The sequence below is a fragment of the Caenorhabditis briggsae genome (assembly GCF_000004555.2).
Source record: "Caenorhabditis briggsae complete genome, chrII, whole genome shotgun sequence".
NCBI lineage: Eukaryota > Metazoa > Nematoda > Chromadorea > Rhabditida > Rhabditidae > Caenorhabditis > Caenorhabditis briggsae.
The window spans coordinates 5,685,657-5,708,042 of NC_013486.2; the positions used below are offsets into that span (position 1 = coordinate 5,685,657).

Genomic DNA, 22,386 nt, shown 5'->3' on the forward strand with positions numbered 1-22,386 from the left:
CTGAATTATTCAATAGTCTGGAAAAATACTCAAGGCTCGAGATCCTGTGGTTAGCAGTTGCGCTCTAATGAGAAGACGTCTCGGCAAAGCTTTAGGCAAAAAATTGCAAGAGATTTGAATTTTCACCGGCCTGAAACTTCGCAACGTCACTTTCTCATTAGATCGCAACAGCATACCGCAGAAGTTTGAACCAGCGTTTGAGAAACTCTCTGAACACACGAAATCGGAAAAAATATTGATGCGAAGAGATAGAATTGAACTTTCCGACGACGTTAGAAGATTCTTTTAATGATTGAATTTCATATATCACATCGCAAATCAGTGAAAAACAAATGATGATAAGAGAAAACCAGACCCTCTTCTTCTTCTTTTTCTTCTTTTTTTTTCTTTTTGATCGTTCGTAAAGCTTATGAAAAGAAAAAGAAAGACATTTAATCATTGATCCTTCGAAAGACAGACACCTGGCAATTAGGGAAATAGAAGGTTTCCCCCTGGTTGTCGTTTGATATCAAACGAAGCTCAAGCGTGCATATAGAGAACAAGAAAGGAAAAAGAAGGTAGAAAGAGAATATGTTTGTATTGAAAAAGGTGTAATATAAAAGAATGGAGACGACAAGTTATCAAAATGGAAATAAACTGACACAGAGAAAGATAGAGATAGAGAGAAGCAGAGAATGTTCTGATAACAACATTTGCATTTGCAGGTTTAGGAGAGGTACTTTTGAATACATTTCAAAAAAAAAAGAGAGAGAGAGAGAGAGAGAGGAATAGATAAATATAAATTTTGTCTGGAAATGAGTAATGGAGTTTCTGGGAACGACGCACATTGGGAGCATAAAATCAGAAGTTTTGAGAATTATTCGGAAGGTACTTTTAATTTTGAGTCAATTTATCTCAGCTCTCGTTGAAGATATCAAAAAGAAATCAACTGACGAAATATTTTTGATATTAGGATAAACATTTTGTCAGCTGAACACTTTTCAACATCTTTTACAGAAAATGAGATATACAGTTGAGCAATTGAGCTCAAAGTGGACGTTCAATTGAGTGGACGTTCAATTGACAATTGAGCTCAAAGTGGACGTTTTGGGTTGGCTTCATTTAGAGGAAAACGGTAATAGGGCATTTTGCTTCGATTGGTTTCAGACTTAAAAACAATGAAAATTCTTTTCAGACAGATTTTAATCGAACCCCAATCAGTTTTTTAGGAATCGCCTAGTACTCAAAATCAGCGGGATCCTTTTTCAATCAGTGACCACAATCAAGAGTTTGAAATTTCAGAATATCTCGGATTACGGTCGAAACTTCTATTTTAAAATCCAAAAATCACTTTTTGTTTCATTGATTTCCAAACTACTCTCTCTATTTCTCTCTTCGCGACCTACCGTACACCCGGCTTTTTTGGTTGCTCTCTTTTCACTCAACTGGCTTTTCGGCCGCCGCCTCGTATAGTAGTCAGGTGGGAATCTTGTCACGTCTGGAATGGTGACAAACGAATTGAGAAAAACGGTCGAAAATGCGGCCGAGTTAACAAGAAGACAAATAAATGGCAAGAAGAAGATGGAGATGGAAAATAGTGGACAGACTCTGGACAGCATTCGAGTGAATTTTTGGGATCTGCAGAAATCAAGAGCTGGAGAATTGCAATTTGGTATTACAACCATTGTGAAAGATATCAAAAACTTGTCAACTAATAAAATATCGGGGAAACTATGATAAATAACTTGCCAATTAACAAGTTCTTGATATCTTTTACAGGAAGCGAGATAATTTAGCTCAAAGTTGACGGTTCCCTCACAACGGCTATCGTTCCCAGTTCGAGATTTTTACGGCTCTATAGGTTCAAACAGAATAACACAGCTTTCGGGAAAAAAAAAGTGTTAATGAATCACTTTTTAATACATGTAAATCCCATTTTGACTGGTTGTCCATGAAAAAGTTTTGATCCGTTAAATCAATTCAAGACCCAATAAATGTACACGGTGGGTCACAATTACCCGGACTAAAGTTTGCGGATAATTTTTGCTAGTAGATAACTTGAGTAAACGGGGGCTCAAATTTGGAAAGCAAAAATTCGGAAAGTTCATCAGTAAACAGGCCAAGTTTCAAACAATTTGATCAACTTAGAGCTGAGTTATCGCTTGTCAAGGTGTAGTAGTAGATGATGAGAGGGCTAATCTCGAACAAAGTTGCTTCATCTCATGAAAATCACAAGAAACATTACACCGTTCATCTTTGGACAATCATAACAATACCTAGACTTAAGGAATCGCTTTGAAAATTTCAGTAGATTTGAATCAAGCCCATTATTGTATTTCTATCAATTTTCGTACTTCCAAGATATTTAACTCTGAAGATATACCCGTTTCTATCAGTACGGATAATTATGGTCACCCGGTAAGATACTCAATACTCTTTTTTCAGATTAAAAACAGATATTTCCATTTCCTCGATGTTTCCTACAGTGATCATGTTCCTTTGAATGTCTTGAACGTTCTAAAGATCAACTAAACAAACATTAGTTTACATAGCTAATTGTTGATCAGAAGAGAGTATCATCTTGACAAATAAATTCCAAGAGAGGGGTCAAGAAGAGGAAACGGTTCTTGTCGGTGTAGTAGTAGATGATGAGAGGGCTAATCTCGAACAAACACGGAAATCGGTAAGAGTGTATCAGTCGAGTGGCTGGCCCCGGAACACGGCTCAAACATGCCGACCGCAAGGACTTCTCTATTTAGGGAGGGGCGGTCCGGTCCGTGTTGTTTGCGTAAGTTACAGGAGAGAGATGGCTCTTCTGCTTATCATTGAGATGTCTACCACTTGAGAAAATGAGATCAACCGGCTAATGGGTAGTCACTTTGGAGAAACGGACAGATTGGAGAGTTTGAGAAAATGGCATTTTTGGAAGAAATCTGTCCGGAGAAAAAATTGCTTCAAAACCTGTAATAGAAGGTCCCTAGGCATATTTCTGACCCACCTGATACACCGTATTTCCTGTAATAGAAGCCCACCCAAACAGTCAATTTTGAGCTCAATTATGTAAATTTCTGGGAAAGATATCAAAAAGGCAACTTTTTGACATTTTTCACAGGAACCGAGATAAATTAGCTCAAAGTTAAAAAGCCTTTCTGTTAAAGGTTTTAGGGTTTTTAATTACATTTAATTAGGGGAAGACAAACTGTAAAAAACAACACATCATAGTTTTATTTCTCGAAGATCACTGTATTGTTTCAGATCGGCCTGGCCTGATAAAAAGGGAAAATCCTTTGACATAGGTATCTTGGAAGCACGAAATTTGGAAGAAATATAATTTCTTGTTTGATTGAAAGCTACTGAAATTTTCAAAGCGATTCCTTAAGTCTAGGTATTTTTTGTGAATTTCCAGAGATGAAATGTTTCTTTTGATTTCCATGAGATGCAACAACTTTGAAAAGCGATAACTCAGCTCAAAGTTGATCAAATAATTTGAAAGTTAGCCGGTTTACTGATGAATTATTTGAATTTTCACACTTTAAATTTGAGCCTAGTATAACGCTGTACTCAGATTTTTTGCTAGTACAAACTTTAGACCAGACAATTATGAGCCACTCTGTAGAACGAGATGTTCTTCCAATCTCGAACCTTATGAAACAAAAATAATATATCTGGAATTTAACGAGAAAAATAGTGTTATCACAAGATTGAGGAGTCGTCTTTGTATTCCAGCGATGTCTGAAATTGGAGTTTTTGGCTGTACGATAGACCGTAAACGCTCTAATGGAACGTCCCTCAAACCGTCAACTTTGAGCAAATTTATCTCGGCTCCTGTGACAGATATCCACAAGTGGCCAACTGAATAAATGTTTTTGATAAACTAATAAACAATTTATTAGTTGACTACTTTTTGATATCTTTGATAAGAACCGAGATATATGATCTCAAAGTTGAAAATGAGTGCTGTCGTTCTATTAAGCTGTGTATACGGTAGATTGGATTTTTTCTATCAGGATTTATTCAAAAAGACAAAATTTTCTAAGAAAATATCAAAAAGTTAAAACTTTTCAGGATTTTCTTGTTTTAAACTCTGTCGGGTAGATCTTCTGATCCAGGAATAAAGCCAAGAAATTTTACACAATCTGTTATTTTTCCAATGTTCCCGAATCGTTGTGTCCAAAAGTCGACTTTTCGAATTTTGGACCGTCACGATTCGCGTATTGTTTCGTTTATCTACTGAACTCCTCTCTTGACCTCAAAACGACCTTAAAGTTCAATCTGAGAATGTCTTTTTGATCCGAAGAAGCTCCCACCTACTTCTGTCGGTCTTTTCATAGGCCACCCACCGTGTCGATTATCCCATTCACACACATACGGTAAGAAATAGTCCAATTCGTATTGCTAACATTAGCAGGAAGGATTATGTGTGTAAAACGGGAAGTATTTACGATTAGAGTACGGTAGCTCTATCGACTTGTTGAACTTTAGTCGAGGATTTTGGAGACTGAAAAGTGAAAAGGATTGAAAAAAGATGCATAGGAATAGACGTACATATATCAAGTGGAGTGAAAAGCAAAGAAAATGTAATCGTTTTGGTTTGGTCGTAAAAGGACGAACCAGTTGACTTTGTATTCTCTGTTTTGATTGCCACTGCCGGTGTCAAATGCTTCTTTTTTGCTGTCGTTTACTTTCTCTTTTTTTCACTGCAATTTTTTATATTTTTGAATCAATAAATTATTTCGCCAACAGGATAGGACCATAAGCATTTTAATATAGTGCCACCATAACCTTAAACTTTGAGCCAATTCATCTTGGTTCCTGTAGAAGATGTCAAAAATGTGCTAATTGATAACCTGTTTTTTATAATCTCGCCAATATTTTATCAGTTGAAACATTTTTGATATCTTTCACAGGAATCGAGATAATAGAGCTCCAAGTTGATAGCCCACTATTAGATCTTCAGCCGCCGTTTGTACGCTTTTCGGCAACCCCTGTGTAGTACTACGACTTTAATAATCATGAACAAATTCAATTCGTTATTTCAGCATTAAGAAAACTTTAATATTTTCTATTTCTTTTTGACTTTCTTAGACTTTACAGGAAAACATTTGTTTTCTATCCCCTGCAACAAAGCATCCAAATGATTCAATGACCCATCTCTGAATTTATGAAACGGAACATTTCTCCAAAAAATCGATTCTTCGTTTTCTAGTTCCAAAGCCAATTTTTGCAAAAGTCAAAATTGTGAAAGAAGTGAATCCATATACGCAATTATAATCCGGAACTCACCTCCAATTTTTTTTCATTCTTTTTCGTCTCTTTCCATAAATGTAGAATAGACACAACGCAACACAACAATTATGGAAAATAGGGGAATATATTGAAAACATATTATGTTTGTTGTGGAACATGACTATTGTTGTTGAAATTGTATCTTGTTCCAAATCAGTCGTCATTCGGCAAAAAAGTGTCATATGCCTGAAATAGATGTTAAGGTGAGAGGTGAGTGGAATTCCTTTTCCTACTTCCCAATTTTCAAATTTCGCTCCTTTTTTCCTTCTTTTGTTTCCTTGATTTTTTTTTAAGTTTTCGGGGTAATTTGAAAAATTTCTGTTTTTTCGAAGTTTTTTCTAAAAATTGCTTTCAAAACTGTGTTTATTCCTCCTTCTTCCAGGGGTTTTTCATCCGTTTTATCTTCTGAAATTCCGTAGTTTTTGAATTTCCCGAATTTTTTCCGAACTTATGAAATTTCAAATGATTCGAATTTGGAAAATTTTCAAAAACTTCCATTTTTTTTCGAACTTTGAGGTTTGAATCTTTCAAATTTTCAAGTCTTTCGATTTATTACAACTTATAGCTTTGAGAATTTTCAAATTTTGTAGCAGTTATAATGGTTACCGTTTTCATTCGAAGTAGTTCTTATTTTCTGAGTCATGGTACCACACTCTCAAAATGACCCAGTTTCTGATAACGCCGTTCAAGCTTTCTCCACTTCTGATGTTTGAATGTTCTTATTACATTTTCTCAACGTAGTCTCGAGGTTCTTTCCCTCTCTCTCTCTCTCTTTTCATTTTTTTTGTAATTCATCCCAATGTCATTAGCCTTCAATAACCTCTCTTTCCATTTTCCTTTTTCTTACTTTGTTTTACACTTTCCATGTCAGTCTATCGTAATCTGGAAATACGATCGTTCTCTCGATTTCTCGCCCTTTTTTGACTGACTTCGACATGCATCAATTACCGATAATTCAAATTGTTTCGCAACATGTTTACATGAACCTGATGGATTCTCTTTCTATTTTAAATTTCTTTCTGAAATTTTCAATACAATTTTCGAATGTTTGGTCAGAGAACCGGTTGAATTATTTCTGCTGAAAATGCAAATTCCTCAATGTTTTTTTCAAACATCAATCCTTTACTTGTTTTGTAATTAGTTTATTATTCATCTACTTTTTCCAATTTTTTCTCTATTTCTCATCTTCTCTTTTCTTTTTTTCCACAGAGAAGCATCTTTTCCGTTTCTCCATGCTCCTAGCTGGCAAATATTTCGCATTCCTTTTTATAAGAATTTAAAAAACGGATTTTTTATTTTGTGCAGAAAATATGTAGATTCTCATTAAAACAATTAAAAATTCAAAAAAAAAGTTCCCTAATTGAGAAAAAGGCATCAAAATTTCATAAAATTTCTGGAAGTTTGCAATTTTTGAAGTTTCCGAATTTTTGAAGTTTCCGAATTTCTGAATTTCTGAAGTTTCTGAATTTCCGAAGTTTCTGAATTTCTGAAGTTTCTGAAGTTTCCGAATTCCTTAATTTCTGAATTTCCGAATTTCTGAATTTCTGAATTTCTGAATTTCTGAATTTTTGAATATCATACTCTCAGAGTCTCAGAATCTCAGAATTCCAAGATCTCAGAATCGCAGAATATTTTAATTTCAGAATCTTCGCTTTTCGAAATTCCGAAAAAAATTTTCGATGCGGTTTTCTTAATGAGGGATTTTTCAAAAAAATGTTTGCGATAATATTTGGAAATGCAATAAAAATTTTTGGTTGGAGTCCTCTTCAAAGAGTAATTCGGTTTCCTTTTTAATTCGAAAATCAATTTCAAAAAGCCAAAGAAAATAAAAGTCTAGACAAAATCGGGTATTTCCCATTTCTCGCTCCTCTTTTCTCTCTTTTTTTTTCTCGATTTAAAGGTCACTCTTGTCAAGAAAAAAAGATTTCCTCTTTCTTTGCGAGAGAGGTAACCATCAACAAAAAAGTATCGTGTTTATTTTTTCTACCCTTTCCTTCCCTTTTTTCTTCTTTCTTTTGTTCTGTCCCCCTCCATCGTCTCACAATTTCGATCGGGTACAAAACGGTTCGTCCACTTCAATTTGTAAACTTGTTTCTTTATTTTTTCTCACACTCCTTCTTTTCCCCTTTCATCGCTTGATTCAATAATTCAGAACAATTGAGATGTTTTTTTGTTCATTTTCTTTACATTCCTAAAAACACAGGATGTGTTGAATCAATTGCGTTTTTTCAGAGGATGGACGACTACTGGCAGGTAGATGATGAGAGAGTGTGGAGACAAAGAGGCACAGAGAAGCAGAAACCTTTGAGTGTCACGCTCAAAAAATATTCATTGGTGAGTGTCCGGAATACTGGATTAACTTTGGAGTAAACATTTGGGTCAAAAAGAAACTGAAAATGAAAAAAGTAACAACTTTTTAAAAATTAAAATATCAAACTTCCGAAAACTTCATAGTGTTTCTTCCAGAATTTTCTATATTCTTGCTTGATCCTACTAGAAAACTCTATGATCCTCCTAGATTCTTCTAGATCCTCCTAGATCCTGCTAAAATCTTCTTGAATATTCCAGATCCTTCCGTGGTCTACAGAATCATTCCAGACCTTTTAGAATCCTTTTGGATCATTTTCGATCCTTCTCAATTTTTCTATGATCCTCAGAATTCTACCACAGTCTTCTATATTCTTCCTTTATCTCACTATTATAGCATCTTCTATGATTCTTTTACAAGATCCTTCTATAGATCCTTCTATAGCCTTCGAGATCATTTAAGACCCTCCTGTGATCTTCAAAATCTTTCCAGATCTTTTAGAATCCTTCTAGATCGTTTTGGAGCTCGGCTGTCAAGTTTCCGATCACTTTGAAAATTTTGGAAGCTATACAACAGACTTAGATTGAAAACTTTGCATTCCCAGAATTTTTTGAATTCTCGAGAAAAAATTGATTTTTCTTCAATTTTTTGCAAAAATTTTAGACCTTTTCAGTTTTTTTAAGCTATTTTTAAAGATTCTTTTTTGATTTTTCTAAATTTTTTGTCTGAAATTTGACGAGATGGTGTTCGCAAAGCTTACTGTAGATTACTGTAGAAAGTTATTATTTAACATTGTAGTCTCTCTTTTTTGGCAAACACAATCACGTTAAAATGCAGACAAAAACTTAGTTGCAAGAAAAAAACTAAAAAGGTAATAAGTTTCTACAGTAAACTACAGTAATCTTTGCGAACACCATCTTGTCAAATTTCGGACAAAAAAATCGGAAAAATCGAAAAAAAATATTCAAAAATAGCTGAAAAACCTAAAAATGTCTAAAAATTTTGCAAAAAATTGAAAAAAAATTAATTTTTTTCCTCGAGAATTCAAAAAATTTTGTGAAATCTGAGTCAATCTGAGTCTGTTCTATACCCTCCGAAATTCTCAAAGCTCCAGACTCCTGAAAATAGTCAAAATGACTGAAAATCTACGAATAAATACGATTTTGTATATCTTATTGACCGGTAATGTATATTTTCTTGGTCATATGGGAACTATCAGTTTCTATTGGCTGAATTTTCGGAATCGATTTAACGAAGAAATCAAAATCACAGCCATCTTCTTCGTTCAATTTTCTTTGTAGTCTGATCATCATTGACCTTTCTAACTACCATCTTCTTTTGCAAATTACTTTTACCTTCACCAAAGTATCAATGATTTTGAAAGACCAGAAAATCAAGGCGATCAGAAATCGGTACCTTGAGAATCCATCCAAATTAGCAAGTTATCAAAAAGAAGACTACAAACACACACTCCATTTGTATTTTGTGATTCTAAAAGTTTTCGAACAATAATCATTGATTGTGTCTCGTCGTTCTTCGTCAAACATCCTTAACCCTGTTGATTCATCCTCCCTTTTCTCAATCTGTCACATTTTTCAGACGATCGCCGCATTCTCTATGCTTTCGCATGTGTTTCTAGATGGTCTCTTATCGGTTTCTTTGCTCTCAGCAGTCATGTTCACATATGTTCTATCGTATAGAAAAGCTCGAGTGAATGTATGTGAAACATATTACGACTTGAGAAGGAACTATTACAAAGTAAGTGAATTTTTTTGATGAGAATAGCAAAATAGCGATTTTCGTGATTTTTTATTTTAGATAAAAAACTATCTCACTACATGTTTTCAGACATGTGTTCTCATTTTCTCATCAACGTTCCTTGCGATTCTGCGAGTTGCTTTTATTTCGTTGAGTGATGAATCACGATTCTCATTGGTTCGTTTTTTTTCTTCTTGGCATTCTAAGAATCTGAAATATCGAAAATCCGGAAAATTGATTATCTTGATTCTTGATTCTTAAGATTTACAGAACCGGACAAAATAGCAAACACTCTAACACATAGTAGCTCCCCCTTCCTTATCTTTAACTTTGAGCTCTCTTATCTCGGTTACTGAAAAAGATATAAAAAAGTTATCAACTAAAAAAATATTCTTGACATTATGATGAAGATTTTTCCAGTTGACCACTTTTTTGTCTTTCACAGGGAACGAGATATATTGGCTCAAATTTAATGGTTTAGGGGCTCTATCAGATTGTTTACGGAATTTTGGCTTGTTCAATGGAAGATAAACAACTTTGAAGTTATTTTAAAAAAATTAGTTCAGAACGCTTTGATTAGTCTATAAAATTCACACCATACAAAGCAAAGTTAGATCGTTTCAGTTTTGAAATTGACAACTTTTCAATTAACAATTACAATCAACAAAACGAGAAGCGGTTTTAATTTGGTACAACTCTCCTCTATATATGTACCTGCAAATTGTCAATGCGAATTTGGGAACTGACATATCTCATCAGAATGGAATTCGGGAAAAAAGTTGTCAATTACAAAAATGAAGCTCTATTTTTGTTTAGTATACTGTAAAAATTTCAGACAAAGAGAACAGCTCTAAACCGCTTTTGTAGGAATGCACATTTATTATATCCCACTGAAAAATCAAAAAACGTAACCATACACTTTGAGCTCAATTTGCTAAATTTCTTCAAGAGATATGAAAAAATTGTCAACTAATAAATTACTTATCACAACATCATCAACATTTTATCAGTTTACCACTATTTCATATCTCTTACAGTAACCGAGATAATTAAGTTCAAACTTGACAGGGTGGCCCTTCAACATATTACAGGTCCTACGGTATGTGTGAGATTAGTGGGCAGCAAACTTTGCTCTGTTTCAAAGTTTTATAGGCAGAATTTCAAGGATATTTTTCTTTTGATATCCCACAACGTTTAAATGAACAACTAATTTTTGTTTCAATTTTAAAACTATTTGGACCAAACGAAATAATTTTTTATAATTTTTTCATTTCAGTACCTCGCTTATCTGGCCCTATTTCTCGCATTCACCGAGAATCTTCAAATGATGAGTGAAGCTGAATCCTACACACCTCCACCGCCTCCTCTAGTTTATGCGAGAAGAATGCCACGGTATGCAGCGGCTGGATAAACGGTTACATCTACTTTTCGGTGCTACTTGATCTCCATTCAAATTACGATCTCACTCTCTTTCTCTTTTTTAATTGATGATTCTTGCTTGCTTTAAAATTTTTATTTTTCAGTATTTGATAAAAATTTGATTTTATGTGAGGTGGTACAAAGTTTACACTAAAACCTGAAACAGAAGGGTTCCCACACAGTCAAGTTTGAGCTCAGTTATCTCGATTTCTGTGAAAGGTATGAAAAAGTGGTTGACTGATAAAATGTTTGTGATATCATGATAAGCAATTTATCAGTTGACAAGTTTTTGATATCTTTCACAGAAACCGAGATAAATTAGCTCAAAGTCAAAGGTGGGCTTCTATTAGAGGGAATACGGTAATTCTAGCGTTTGAACGTCATACTCAAACATTTTCTGTAAAGAGTGTACTTCTTGTTTAATTAATCATCTTATTTTCAATTGGTTGAAGCTGTTTGAAAATGTCCGACGAGCTCTTGGATCCCTGTCCGTTGATGCTCCTTTCTCCAGAATTATCGCAGTCATATGGTGCTTCGGTTGAAGGATGCTTCCAGTCTTTCTATGGAAAATGACTAATTCCTTGTTATTTCTCAAACCCAAAGTCCAACTCTTTCTGAAAAAACCTTTTTATGTTTCTAATAAAATTTTCAATAGAATACTGTAACCTTCCATTCCACATTGTTTTTCTTGTTTCTCTTATTGTATCATCAATTTGAGCCAACAATCGATTCAAACGGAAATTTGATCGTGGAGGTGCAGAGGCAGTAAAACACAATCCCACATCAACTTCCTCCCATTCCAACAGTTTTTCACAGAATTGTGTGAAAGTTTCATTCCATCCGATAGTCTGATGAATTTGAATCTTTGATTTTGGGTTCAGTGGCATTTCAATCAAGTCTAAGGAATCCAATTCTTGAGATTTTATGGTCAACTGGTCTGCCATGTGCACCTAAAACTTTGATATTATTCTAATACAGAAAAATTCGGAGCTTTGGAAGGTAAAAGCTTGTGGGCGTGGCTAAAGATCTCACAACAATAGCTACAGTAACCTAGAAAAATGTTTGTTTTTATGATTTATTACCGTAAAACCTGTATTAGAAGGGTCGGCCCTTCTATTGTGATAAGATACCTCTGAAGAGCCCTTCTATTACAAGGGCCCTTCAATCAGAGGGCATCCCTTCTATTTTTCCAAGCCCCTGTTGTAGGGAACTTCTATTAAATTTTTTCGATGAAAATCTTGCGAAATTTTGGTGAAATTGGCTGATTTTCATGAGTTTTGAACGAAACTTCGTCAAATTTTTTGATGCGAAATTTCGGAAAAAACTGGCCGGAAAAATAGAAGGGCCACCTCTATTTGAAGGGCCCCTGTAATAGAAGGGCTCTCCGGAGGTACCTTACAATAACAATAGAAGGGCCGGCCCTTCTAATACAGGTTTTACGGTATGTTTAGATTACTGTAGGCATGAATATTCTCACCATGGGAAGCGCTAGAATGGGTGCTTGTTTGCAATAGTTATCCACGATTACATTTGGAAATGTCATATTTTTGAAATTCCTCAAAGAATCGCTGATGTCCCTATTCACTATCAATTTTAGAGAAGCCACTTTCTTTGGGAAGAACGTGCTGGATGGCCAGGATGCATTCTAAAATTTACTTATTTCGAGAAAGACCTAAAACGAAAAGTTACCCTGATCGTCAGCTGAATTATAGAGATATTTTTATGATTGAGATATGCCTCAACACATCGACCAATCACATCTCTTGGAACGTTTAGGAATTTCCGTCTTCCTTCTATAAAAACAGCCACACGATTTTCTGCAGCGCTTTCAAATCGAATCATTTGTCCATCGATCCAAAGACTGATTGTGTTTGTTGCATAATCGTCCCTCAACTGAACCATTTTCAGAATACATGGAATCTTCTCATTCACTTTTCTGATAAACGAAATTTTTCGTGCAAGTTGTTCTCTATAAAATAAGATTATTAGTTACAGTAAAACCTACGATAGAAGAGCTCCTTAAATTTGAGCTAAATTATCTCGGTTACTGTAAGAGGTATCAAAACTTTGTCAGCTGATAACATATTTGTGAGGGTACCACTAACATTTCATCATTTGACAACTGTTTCATATCTTTTACAGGAACCAAGATAAATGAGCTCAAAGTGCCAGTTTTCCGGGAAAAGTAGTTAGCTTTGGAGCCCTACAAAAAAGTGTCTAGAATCTTTGGATCTGTCTGAAAATTGGAGAGTACACTAACCATGAAAAGATGTAAATTTTTGTGATTGACAACATTTTACTAGCTATCGTAGTTTTTGAGATATGCGCCTTTAAACATAACGTTTTTTGTAGAAACATGCCAAAGAACGACAGAGTTGTGTTGGATTTATTCACAGAAGTTGACAATTACAAAACTAAAACTCTATTTTTGTGTAATATGCTCTGAAACTTTCGGCAACTCGAAACTTTCTGGACTATATTTTTCCGGACTTCAAAGTTGACTATTTTCTATTAAAAAGGTCTTATACTGTAAAACCTGTAATAGAATGGCTCCTATGCAAGATTTCAAAAAATGTGTCAACTGATGATTATTATAATATCAACAATATTTATCAGTTGACAATTTTTTTCATATCTTCGACAGGAATCGAGATAATTAAGCTCAAAATTAATAGTACAGGCTTTATGTGGTTATTCGGGTAACCTGCAAAAAACTCGGCGAAAACTAGAACAATCTGGCTGAAACTTCTAGGGAAAACTGAAAGAAAAACTATGGGGAACATACTAAAACTTTAAAATTTAGAAATATTTGACGAAATTTGTTTGCCCCAAAGTTTCAGCCAGAGTTTCAGCCAGAGTCTCTGAGTTGCCGCGGATTTTTAAAAACAAATATTTGCAGATTACCTGAATAACCCCCATTAAAGTGTTACTCTGGTCTAATTTCAATGCGCGTTGCGGTCGAAAATTCAGTTCTAATCGTAAGCAGCTACGGTTTTCCAAATTATGCATGCGCCTTTAACACCGTACCTCGCACACCGTAAAACCTGTATTAGAAGGGCCCCTGATATTGAAAGGCCCCTCTAATTGAAGTGCCCCCCAAGACACCTCACGAAAAATAGAAGTGCTCCCTCTATTTGAAGGGTCCCTCTATTTGTCGTACCCCCTCTAATTGAAGTGCCCCTTTGACTACCTCCTTTGATATTCAGCCGTTTTTCTGTTCTTTTGATTGAATCACTGTATGATTTTAAAAAATACTGGCACCTGAGAATTTGAATGCCGTGGCTCTAATACAGATGTTTCTCTCGTTTGAGAAATTTTCGCAATCAAGCATGGCGTTTTTGATTTGAAAAATTCTAGACATTCTAGCGATCAAAATGTTATCAAAAAGTCTGAATTTTAATCAGAAAATCCCACTAAATTCGAAGAAGTTAATTTCGTTCAATAAAATGGCGGATTCAAGGACGAGGCCCGGTAAAACGGCGCCCGCGAAATTTTCAGGTGCCAGCTTTTTTTTAAAATTCGACAATATTGGTGTTTTCACTTTTTTCATATAGAAACTGTAATGGATTTTTAGTAGAAATTTTTATCACTGAAAAATTATGCCCCTCCAACAGAAGATCCGTTCTCAGAGGACCCACGAAAAATACAAGTGCCCCCTCTAATTGAAGGGCCCCTCTAATTGAAGTGCCCCCTAGGGACCCCACGAAAAATAGAAGGGCCGGCCCTTCTAATACAGGTTTTACGGTATTTTAATTTTTGCATTTTCCCCTATCTTTTTGGTCGTTTTTGACAATTTTTGTTTGATTCTTATTAATCTTCAATTTATTTTAATTTAAAAAGAGAAACAGCAAAATATGGGCTCAAAATAAATTAATCGCGATGTACGGCATTAAAGGATCATTTAAAAACTTACCTTGTGTGATATGTCATATGGGTGAGAAGCACCCTTAAAACGGGATAACTGACTGGAGTCATTTTAAGAATTGATTTTTCTTTTTCAGAAGAATGAAATTGGGTAGTAGAAATAGGAGATGTAAGGAAAAATGTAAAGAAATAGGAGATGTAATCTTTTAAATGGTATGTATCGACTCGGTCGATACTATTGATTTGGCTGTTCTTCCGTCCCATTTGAATATGGCCCATCCCCTTATGGGGAATGGGGAACACCGCAAACACCATACAGATGGTTTGTTGTGAATCCGCATTTATTAAATAAAACCGAATAATTAAAAGCAGGTGACGATTAACTGTAGAATACATTAAATGTATTTTCGTGAGTGTGAATCAATGACATGTAGTCCGTGTGCAAGCAGTGAAACCGCCGGCACATGGCTCTGCAAGACTTCTCAAGCTTCGGAAAGTCTAGCAGATTTGAGGGACATGATGTAGGGGCGGATAATAATAGGATCAATAAGAAACACAACAATCAACAGAGCCTGATGGAATACTAATAGTACACATTAAAAAAGAGAGATAACAGAATTGATGAGATTTGGGAGAGAATTTGATTGGTTGTTAGATGGACAACGATTTCCTAGGTGAACTTTTCAGTTCAGAGCTTTCTCCGCTCACGCTCTTGTTGGGTAGGTGGTGGTGGTGTACCTTTGCGGTCGAGGTTGTCTGTAATTAGCTCTATGATTGAGAATTGGATAAAAATCTTACCGATATAATCCTCAAGCATACGATCACGTTCCGCAGCATTCATCGCTGTCATTCGAACCCAACGCTTATCCTTTTCTAGTACGGCCAGAATATCTTTCATGTGATCTTCTCCTTCCTCCATCAACTTCTTACTTTTGTGAGTAATCGTCTTGGTTTCTGTCAACATTTCTCTGAATTCTGCTGCGAGTTGAACGTGTCGTCTCTCTTGCCATTCTCGGAAATCCTTCTCTACTTTCTGGAAAATAATAAAATAAATGCTGACCCAATAGTTACAATTTCACTTACTCTTTCAGAGTTGCTAGCAACTTTCATGAATGTTTCTTCCTCGGCCTGAATGACTTTCTTTGCATCGCGCCAACGCATAACCGGAGTGATCGTATCGTGGTTATCGAGTACTTGGAAAAATGCATCCTTCCGTTTTCGATCAAGCGTTTTGATGTGATCATCGAACAGAGACTCTTTGCGCGATTTGTCCAGCAAATCACAACTTGAGTAGCGATCGTCTTTTCTGAGAACTCTTCTTGCATCATGCCAACTTGTTTCCGTGGTTTTGATCAAGTCAATCAGAAGATTGCGATAGGTTTCTTCGCTTTCAGCAAGCTTGTGTTTCTCACTTTCTTTGTTGCGCTCTCTTAATTGATCACCCAGTTCTGCCTCGACTTCTTTTTGACGATTTGCTATCGCTGCTTGGGTTGCTAGACGTTTTTCTCTCTCTTGTTCTTCCTCGATGTCCTGAAAATACAATTTTGCTCAATGAAGGGATAAAACAAATCTTACAGAAGCCGTTTCGTCTCCCAAATTGGCGACAAAATCTCGGAACAGAGATTCCCGTGTAGAGCTACTATCCAGTGCAATGTATCGCTCTTCCTCTTCTAGAGTTTTTTTGACAGCGGACCACTTGGACTTGCGAGTCAGTCCAGTTTGCTCTTCAAGAAGTTTCACAAATTCGGCTTTCAGCTTTTCTTTCTTCGCACGTTTCTCATCTTTCTCTTTTTTGTAAAGATCTCCCACAAACTCGTTGAAAAGTTCCTCCCGATCACGATTCCTGTCTACTGCTTTGAAACGAGAATCTTTTTCATACTTTGAGCAGAAAGATTTATAAGAAGATCGACCGTTCAAGTCAGCTTCGGCGAGCAATTTGGAGAAGTCCGCTTTGGCTTCTTTGAGTTTTTTCTTCTTCTCTGCCCTCTCAGCCTCTACTTTTTCTCGGCAAAAAGCATCGAAACAAGCGCGGCGTTCAGTTGCTCCGAGAGACAAATACCGTTTGTCAAAAACAATTTTGGATAGTTCTTTCTCGAAAGTGCTTCCGGTGTTCACTTTTTTCTCTTCCAACATTTCTTTGAATTGTTTGAGTCTCTCTTCCAAAGGGACTTTCTCACGTTCTTTAGCAGCGGCCATCTCTGCTTCAATTGCAGGATCAATCGGTTTTTGAAGCATCTGACGAGGACGTTCTTTTTCTTTCTTTTGAGCAGCAAGCAAAGCCTCTTTCTTTTTCTCCGCTCGGCTTTTCTTTGGCTTTGGTGGTCCGTCTTCATCCGAGTCTTCTTCTGAATCACTATCTTTTTTGACAGGTTCTTCCTCTTCTTCTTCAGCCTTTGGAGTTGGAGGACTTTGGAGGAGTCTGTCGACATCGTCACGTCCGTAGGTATCTGGAGGACGTTCCCATACAGAAGTTTTTGTCGATGGATTATAGAAGAACACTTTTTTGTCTCCAGTCCAAACGACGCACCAAGGAGTGCCGCTTACAGGGGTGCTGCTGATAGGACGGGTAGAATCTTTCTTTTTGGCTGCCTCAGCATTCACAGCTGCAGCCGCGGCAGCGCCTGAAGCTTGAGCTTTGGAGATCGGCATACCACCACCCCCATTGGAAGTGTTCTTCTGTTGAGCCATGAATGCAGCCAGTGCAGCTTGTGCTTTAGCTTGAGCTTCCGCGATCGCAGCAGATTGAACTGGTTCTGGTGAGTCTTTAGATCCGTTCTCCTTATCTAGAAGTGCTTTCGGCTTCTCCCACGTGTTTTCTTGGGTGATAGAGTTGTAGTAGTACTTCCGTCCATCAGGGGCGCTGAATTCACTCCATGCTTCATCTGGATTCTGGGGATGACCATGCATTGGTGGCGCTGAAAATTGAAACTTGTCATAAATACAGAGAGATTTGTATTGACTCTAATGTGTATTTAGAGCCAGCCCCTAAGTGGACCCCAAATGCTTCGAGATAGTATGTTACTTATGTAGACTATGACTGAATGGGAAACTTAGAAAAGTAGACATTACACAATAGACGCTGGGAAGAGTCTCGCACGGCACAGAATGTATCTCCATCTCGCTCTTGGTAAATCGGCTGATGTCCCGCACATTTTTCCTGTGGCTGAGAAACAAGACGAACATTTAATTAGAACCACTTTTAATTCTTTTTTTTTCAAACTTATTTCTGGATTCTTTTTACTTTTTCTAACAAACGCTTTTCAGCTTTCGCAGCAATGAAGAGGAACGACTAGAAGAGCGACATAACTTTATGAAGGAGAGAAGAACCTAGGATCTGAAAAATCTATGCCAAAATTGAAACTTTACCTCCTGAAATTGAATTAGCAAGAAGAAGATAACAGATAAGCGACAAATGGATATCTTGAAAAAAAATGAGGAGCAACATACCTTCGCGATTCTTTTCCTCTTCTGTGGCTCTGCTAATTAATTGAGCTAACTCTGGCTGACTGACAATTTTAGAGTTTTGAGGACGCTCCCAGATCGTATTTCTGTTCACCGGATGATAAAAGTATTTCTTGCCTTCAGCTGTCTCCGTTTCCACCCATAACTCTTGTCCTTCTTCACACCCGGCTAACTGCAATACAACTTGATGTAAGAATTTTCATCTTTCACGCATGGACTTACCCTTTTCAACCTGTCCTCTTGGTCCTGTGGATTGGGTGCTTGTGGTGGAGCTCCATATGCTCCGGGACCTCCATTGTAGTTGTATCCCACGGCAGCTCCGCCGTATCCCCCTCTGTACGGAGGAGCGAATCCGCCTCGACCAGGCGGCATACCACGTCCACGTGGAGCAAAACCTGCGCCCATACCTGGTGGAGCAAACCCACGTCCTCTGCCAGCGAACCCGGGTGGAGCCATTCCAGGGCCTCCTCTGCCTCCTCGCGTTCCGTATGGTGCTGACCCATATGCTCCTGGTGCATTACCAAACCCTCTTCCTCGGCCACTGAAAAGAATCTTGTTGATTTTCAAACTTATTGAAATGTATATTTGTAATTGTATATAGGTAGAACGAAGAATCGCGTCTTTGAAGATTTCGTTATCCGCCCTCATAGCAGCGAAACTGGAAAGTTTAACCTACCTTGTCGATCCACCTCGTCCAAATCTGTAAAAAAATATATATAGACAATCGCAAAACCAACTCTTACCCATAGTCGTCTCCCCGGCTCTGGTCATCATACGGCTGATCGTACTTGTTGTCCTGGTCATCATTGTAGTCATCGTAGTTTTCTTGGTTTTCGTGGCTCATCTGAAAAGAAATTCTATATAAGCAGTTCTCTAAAAGCAAACAAGTTCATAAATTTCATGAATTCGATGAATCTTAAACGCTAATTACATCAATGACAATTCTGATAGTCAAAAATAAGGATGATAGTGTAATCCTACGGAAACAAATAATTGTACTGAAAACATACTTTGATGATATCTTTCAAAAACACCGTTCGAACTGCGAAATTTTATAAAACAATCATGCAACTGATATGCTGGATATTTCAGTGCTGAAACAGTTGAACTGAAAATTTGTTCAAAAAATTCGTTGAAAACCGCATCGCGACCGCGCCGCGTCTCAAAAATTGTCAGTGGAGCTCACAATGAAAACTATTCAATTTTCGGGGAAAATATTTTTCTTCTTCAATTTTTAATTTTAAACATGAAAAATACATTTTGTGTTTATGAATAGGTTTTAAAAAAGAAAAAAAAGAACTCATTTTCTATGTTATGAATAATCCCATTACTTTTCTCCGCATTTCTCCCTTTTTTTCGACTCTGCTTTTAGGTATTTTGTATGTAACATTTTTATGTCATGTATAACTGGATAAACATATTTATGAATATTATTGAATTGAAAAAACAGACACCCGAATGTCTCGCAGGCGGTGCTTGTATCGAGTTACGAAGCTACGCCCGAACATAAGAGATTTTTGTAAATTTGTAGTATTTTTTTCAAATTGTGACCAAAAAATTTCGAAAACTGAAATCTTTCTAGCTCGCATTTCATCACCATTGCTTTTTGAAAAATATTTTAAACTTTTATTCATCTTTCAGGAATGTCGGGAGAAACGCTGGAATTCCGTGGATGCAATTTCTTCAGGATCCGATTAACTTATTCAATTCTCAGTGGCAGACCCATTCGAATAGTCGATATTAGAAAAAATGACGATAGGCCTGGAATCCGCGGTAGGTTCATCTTCATAAATATCTTCACAAAGTTTAGAATTGTTGCAGATTTTGAAGCGAAGTTGATTGGTCTTCTTGAAAAGGTTACGAATGGAACAAAAGTCGAAATCAGTCGCACAGGAACACAAGTTACCTTTAGGCCAGGAATGATCACTGGTGGAGTGGTTAACGTTGATTGTGGAACTGAAAGATGCATTTCCTATTTCCTGGAGCCGTTGATTCTCCTATCTCCATTCTGTAAGCTGGCAATGACAATAAAATTGAAAGGAGTTACAAATGTCCCGGGAGAGATTTCTGTGGATGCAATGAAAGCTTCATGGTTGAAAGTCTACAATAAATTTGTCTTGAATGACGAAAAACTGGATATAAAGATTCAGTGTCGAGGATTGAAACCTGACGGAGGAGGTGTTGTTACGTTTACAGCTCCAATTGTGAAGACGTTGCGTCCTGTTAAGGTAAGACGACGCCAAATTTATGTCGTACAATAGTTAGAAATTTAGCGTCAACAAGTTGGAAAAGTGTGCAAAATTCGAGGCCAGGCATATGTTACCAAAGTGACCCCATCGTTGGCTTACAGGATGATTGATGCTGCGAAAAAAGCGATGCACGGATACATTTCCGATGTCTTCATCGCAGTTGATCAGAGGAAAGGAGACGCTGGTGGAGCTTCACCAGGATACGGACTTTTTCTCACCGCGGAAACTACAGAAGGTGTTATCTATCAAGCAGAAGCGGTTTCAAGACCGAAAGGAGAGTCTGGAAATCCAATTCTCCCGGAGGATATAGGAATCGAAGCTGGGCATGCTCTCCTTCAGAAGATTTATATGGGAGGCGCATTGGATAGTAGTGCTCAAGTTCTTGCAAGTACATTCATGACTCTATGCCCAAAAGATGTCTCCCATTTCCTCTACGGACCTTTGCCAATGTATAGCGTTCACACTCTTCGCCATCTCAAGCAGTTCTTCGAAATCGAATTCAAAATGGAAGATTATCGAAAAACTCTGAAAGATAACGACACCGATCTCCGAACAGGTAGCCTTGATAAAGCTCTCATAACCGCGGTTGGAGTCGGCTACAGTAATTTGAATAAGACGATTCTCTAGTTTTTTTCTTGTTAACTTGTTTTGTTTTGTTATGTTTTGTTGTTGAGTTATTATCATGAACAAAAAGTTATAACTTTTTCTCTTGATTACGAGTGACTAGAGTACATTACTCTTTATATATCCGGTATCCACTTTTGTATTCGACTATAGCAGGATTCTAGATGTCTCTTGCTTGGCGTCTTCTACGAGAAGCCATCGAGGAAGGTAGAATTATAATCGATACAGCGGTAAGTTTATCACTTTTTCGCTATTATCTGACGTTCAAAATATTTCTTATTTTTCAGGGGCTAAAGGAGAATGTCGTTGAATACATGCATTCCTGGTTTCCGCCTTCGCCACCTGTGTGCAAGTCCGCGCACGAGGACTGCTCTATGCAAAGCACAGAGGATCTAATGGAAAAGACGGTCCATATTCACGATTTACCATCATTTGAGGATGACGTCGAGCTTGATGTTCCGGTTTCCGAAACTTCTGAAATCCCTGAAATTGCCGAAGTCGAGATTTCCCCAAGAAAAGACGACCGACTTGAAAGATATTTGAACGACGCGGCTGAAAAAATGGCTGCTGCAAAGAAATATCGCAAGGCACTGTTGAGTGGAAGCACCAATAAAACGACTTCTCGTATCAAGAAGCGCCACAACCGAATCTATCAGGAAATTGTACAAGAGAAAATGTCGACGAAGTTTGCGATTCCAGGAGAAGCCTTCAGAGATGTTGTCGACGAAATCATGAAGGAAGAATTTGTAAGTTATAAATTTCATGTTTCAGTGTTATCACTTTTCTGTTGGCATGTGTTTGCACCTTTTCAGCCGGAGTATAGTGTCGAAAATGAAGCCCTCGTGGCACTTCAGCGAGAATCGGAGATGATGCTCACCAAGATGATGTGTCTCGCAGGCCACTTGGCTAACCATGCCAGTCGTGAAACCGTTCGAGCGAAGGACTTTAAATTTCTCACCTTCTTGTTTCGTAAGAACAAAGAAGGATGCTCCTTTGATTCGTGATCCGGAGTTTGCTGTTGTTGTTGTTTTTTTTATCACCCGTGTCATGTTGTTAAAGTTTTACCTATGCTTGTTCCCCTGATACTCTTTATTTGCAATGTTTTACCGATTTGTTGTTTTTTTGATACTCTTTATTTGCAATGTTTTACCGATTTGTTGTTTTTTTTAAATTTCAAATGAAACACACTAAATATTGGTTATTTTTTGTCAGACGAATTTTTCTTTCTATATTTACCTGTTTTGTGATACTTATCAATTCCAATGGTATATAATTACAGAAACAACATGAACACGATGATGGGTGATAGTGTTTGGGATTTCTTCTGCAAACGATTTCCACGAAATGAGCAAGACCTTGAGAAGCAAATCGAATTGGGCTCTCGAGTCGAGTGGACTGTTCAGGTTATTATTATTCTTGTGCAAAAAAATTGGAGTT

At 37.0% G+C, this 22,386-nt stretch overlaps 6 protein-coding genes across 6 annotated transcripts in view; 3 read left to right on the forward strand and 3 right to left on the reverse strand.

Annotated features, from left to right (window-relative positions):
• Positions 1-4,380: 4,380 nt before the first annotated feature.
• On the reverse strand, positions 4,381-5,384 carry CBG25530 (the record flags this gene model as incomplete). Its single annotated transcript, XM_045242093.1, has 2 exons — positions 4,381-4,477; positions 5,263-5,384. The coding sequence occupies 2 exons, from the start codon at positions 5,382-5,384 to the stop codon at positions 4,381-4,383; spliced, it is 219 nt and encodes a 72-aa protein (XP_045099146.1).
• A 2,116-nt stretch (positions 5,385-7,500) lies between these two features.
• On the forward strand, positions 7,501-10,742 carry CBG11208 (the record flags this gene model as incomplete). Its single annotated transcript, XM_002630427.1, has 4 exons — positions 7,501-7,599; positions 9,173-9,331; positions 9,422-9,508; positions 10,608-10,742. 4 exons carry the CDS (start codon positions 7,501-7,503, stop codon positions 10,740-10,742), a joined length of 480 nt encoding a protein of 159 aa, XP_002630473.1.
• A 435-nt stretch (positions 10,743-11,177) lies between these two features.
• On the reverse strand, positions 11,178-14,878 carry CBG11209 (the record flags this gene model as incomplete). Its single annotated transcript, XM_045242094.1, has 5 exons — positions 11,178-11,364; positions 11,417-11,700; positions 12,228-12,395; positions 12,440-12,719; positions 14,664-14,878. The coding sequence occupies 5 exons, from the start codon at positions 14,876-14,878 to the stop codon at positions 11,178-11,180; spliced, it is 1,134 nt and encodes a 377-aa protein (XP_045094486.1).
• Positions 14,879-15,302: 424 nt separating this feature from the next.
• Cbr-tcer-1 lies at positions 15,303-18,920 on the reverse strand (the record flags this gene model as incomplete). Its single annotated transcript, XM_045242095.1, has 7 exons — positions 15,303-15,647; positions 15,698-16,144; positions 16,190-17,529; positions 18,062-18,248; positions 18,299-18,617; positions 18,753-18,776; positions 18,820-18,920. 7 exons carry the CDS (start codon positions 18,918-18,920, stop codon positions 15,303-15,305), a joined length of 2,763 nt encoding a protein of 920 aa, XP_045094487.1.
• A 799-nt stretch (positions 18,921-19,719) lies between these two features.
• Positions 19,720-20,952, forward strand: CBG11211 (the record flags this gene model as incomplete). The annotated part of the gene is made up of 3 exons (XM_002630430.1): positions 19,720-19,849; positions 19,898-20,304; positions 20,350-20,952. The coding sequence occupies 3 exons, from the start codon at positions 19,720-19,722 to the stop codon at positions 20,950-20,952; spliced, it is 1,140 nt and encodes a 379-aa protein (XP_002630476.1).
• A 161-nt stretch (positions 20,953-21,113) lies between these two features.
• The window catches only part of CBG11212, a gene marked incomplete at both ends in the record, with an annotated part of 2,385 nt that continues 1,112 nt past the window's right edge, over positions 21,114-22,386 (forward strand). The window contains 2 exons of the mRNA XM_002630431.1: positions 21,114-21,179; positions 21,237-21,695. Of these exons, the coding sequence (XP_002630477.1) occupies positions 21,114-21,179; positions 21,237-21,695 (525 nt within the window). The remainder of the gene's footprint in view (positions 21,180-21,236; positions 21,696-22,386) is intronic.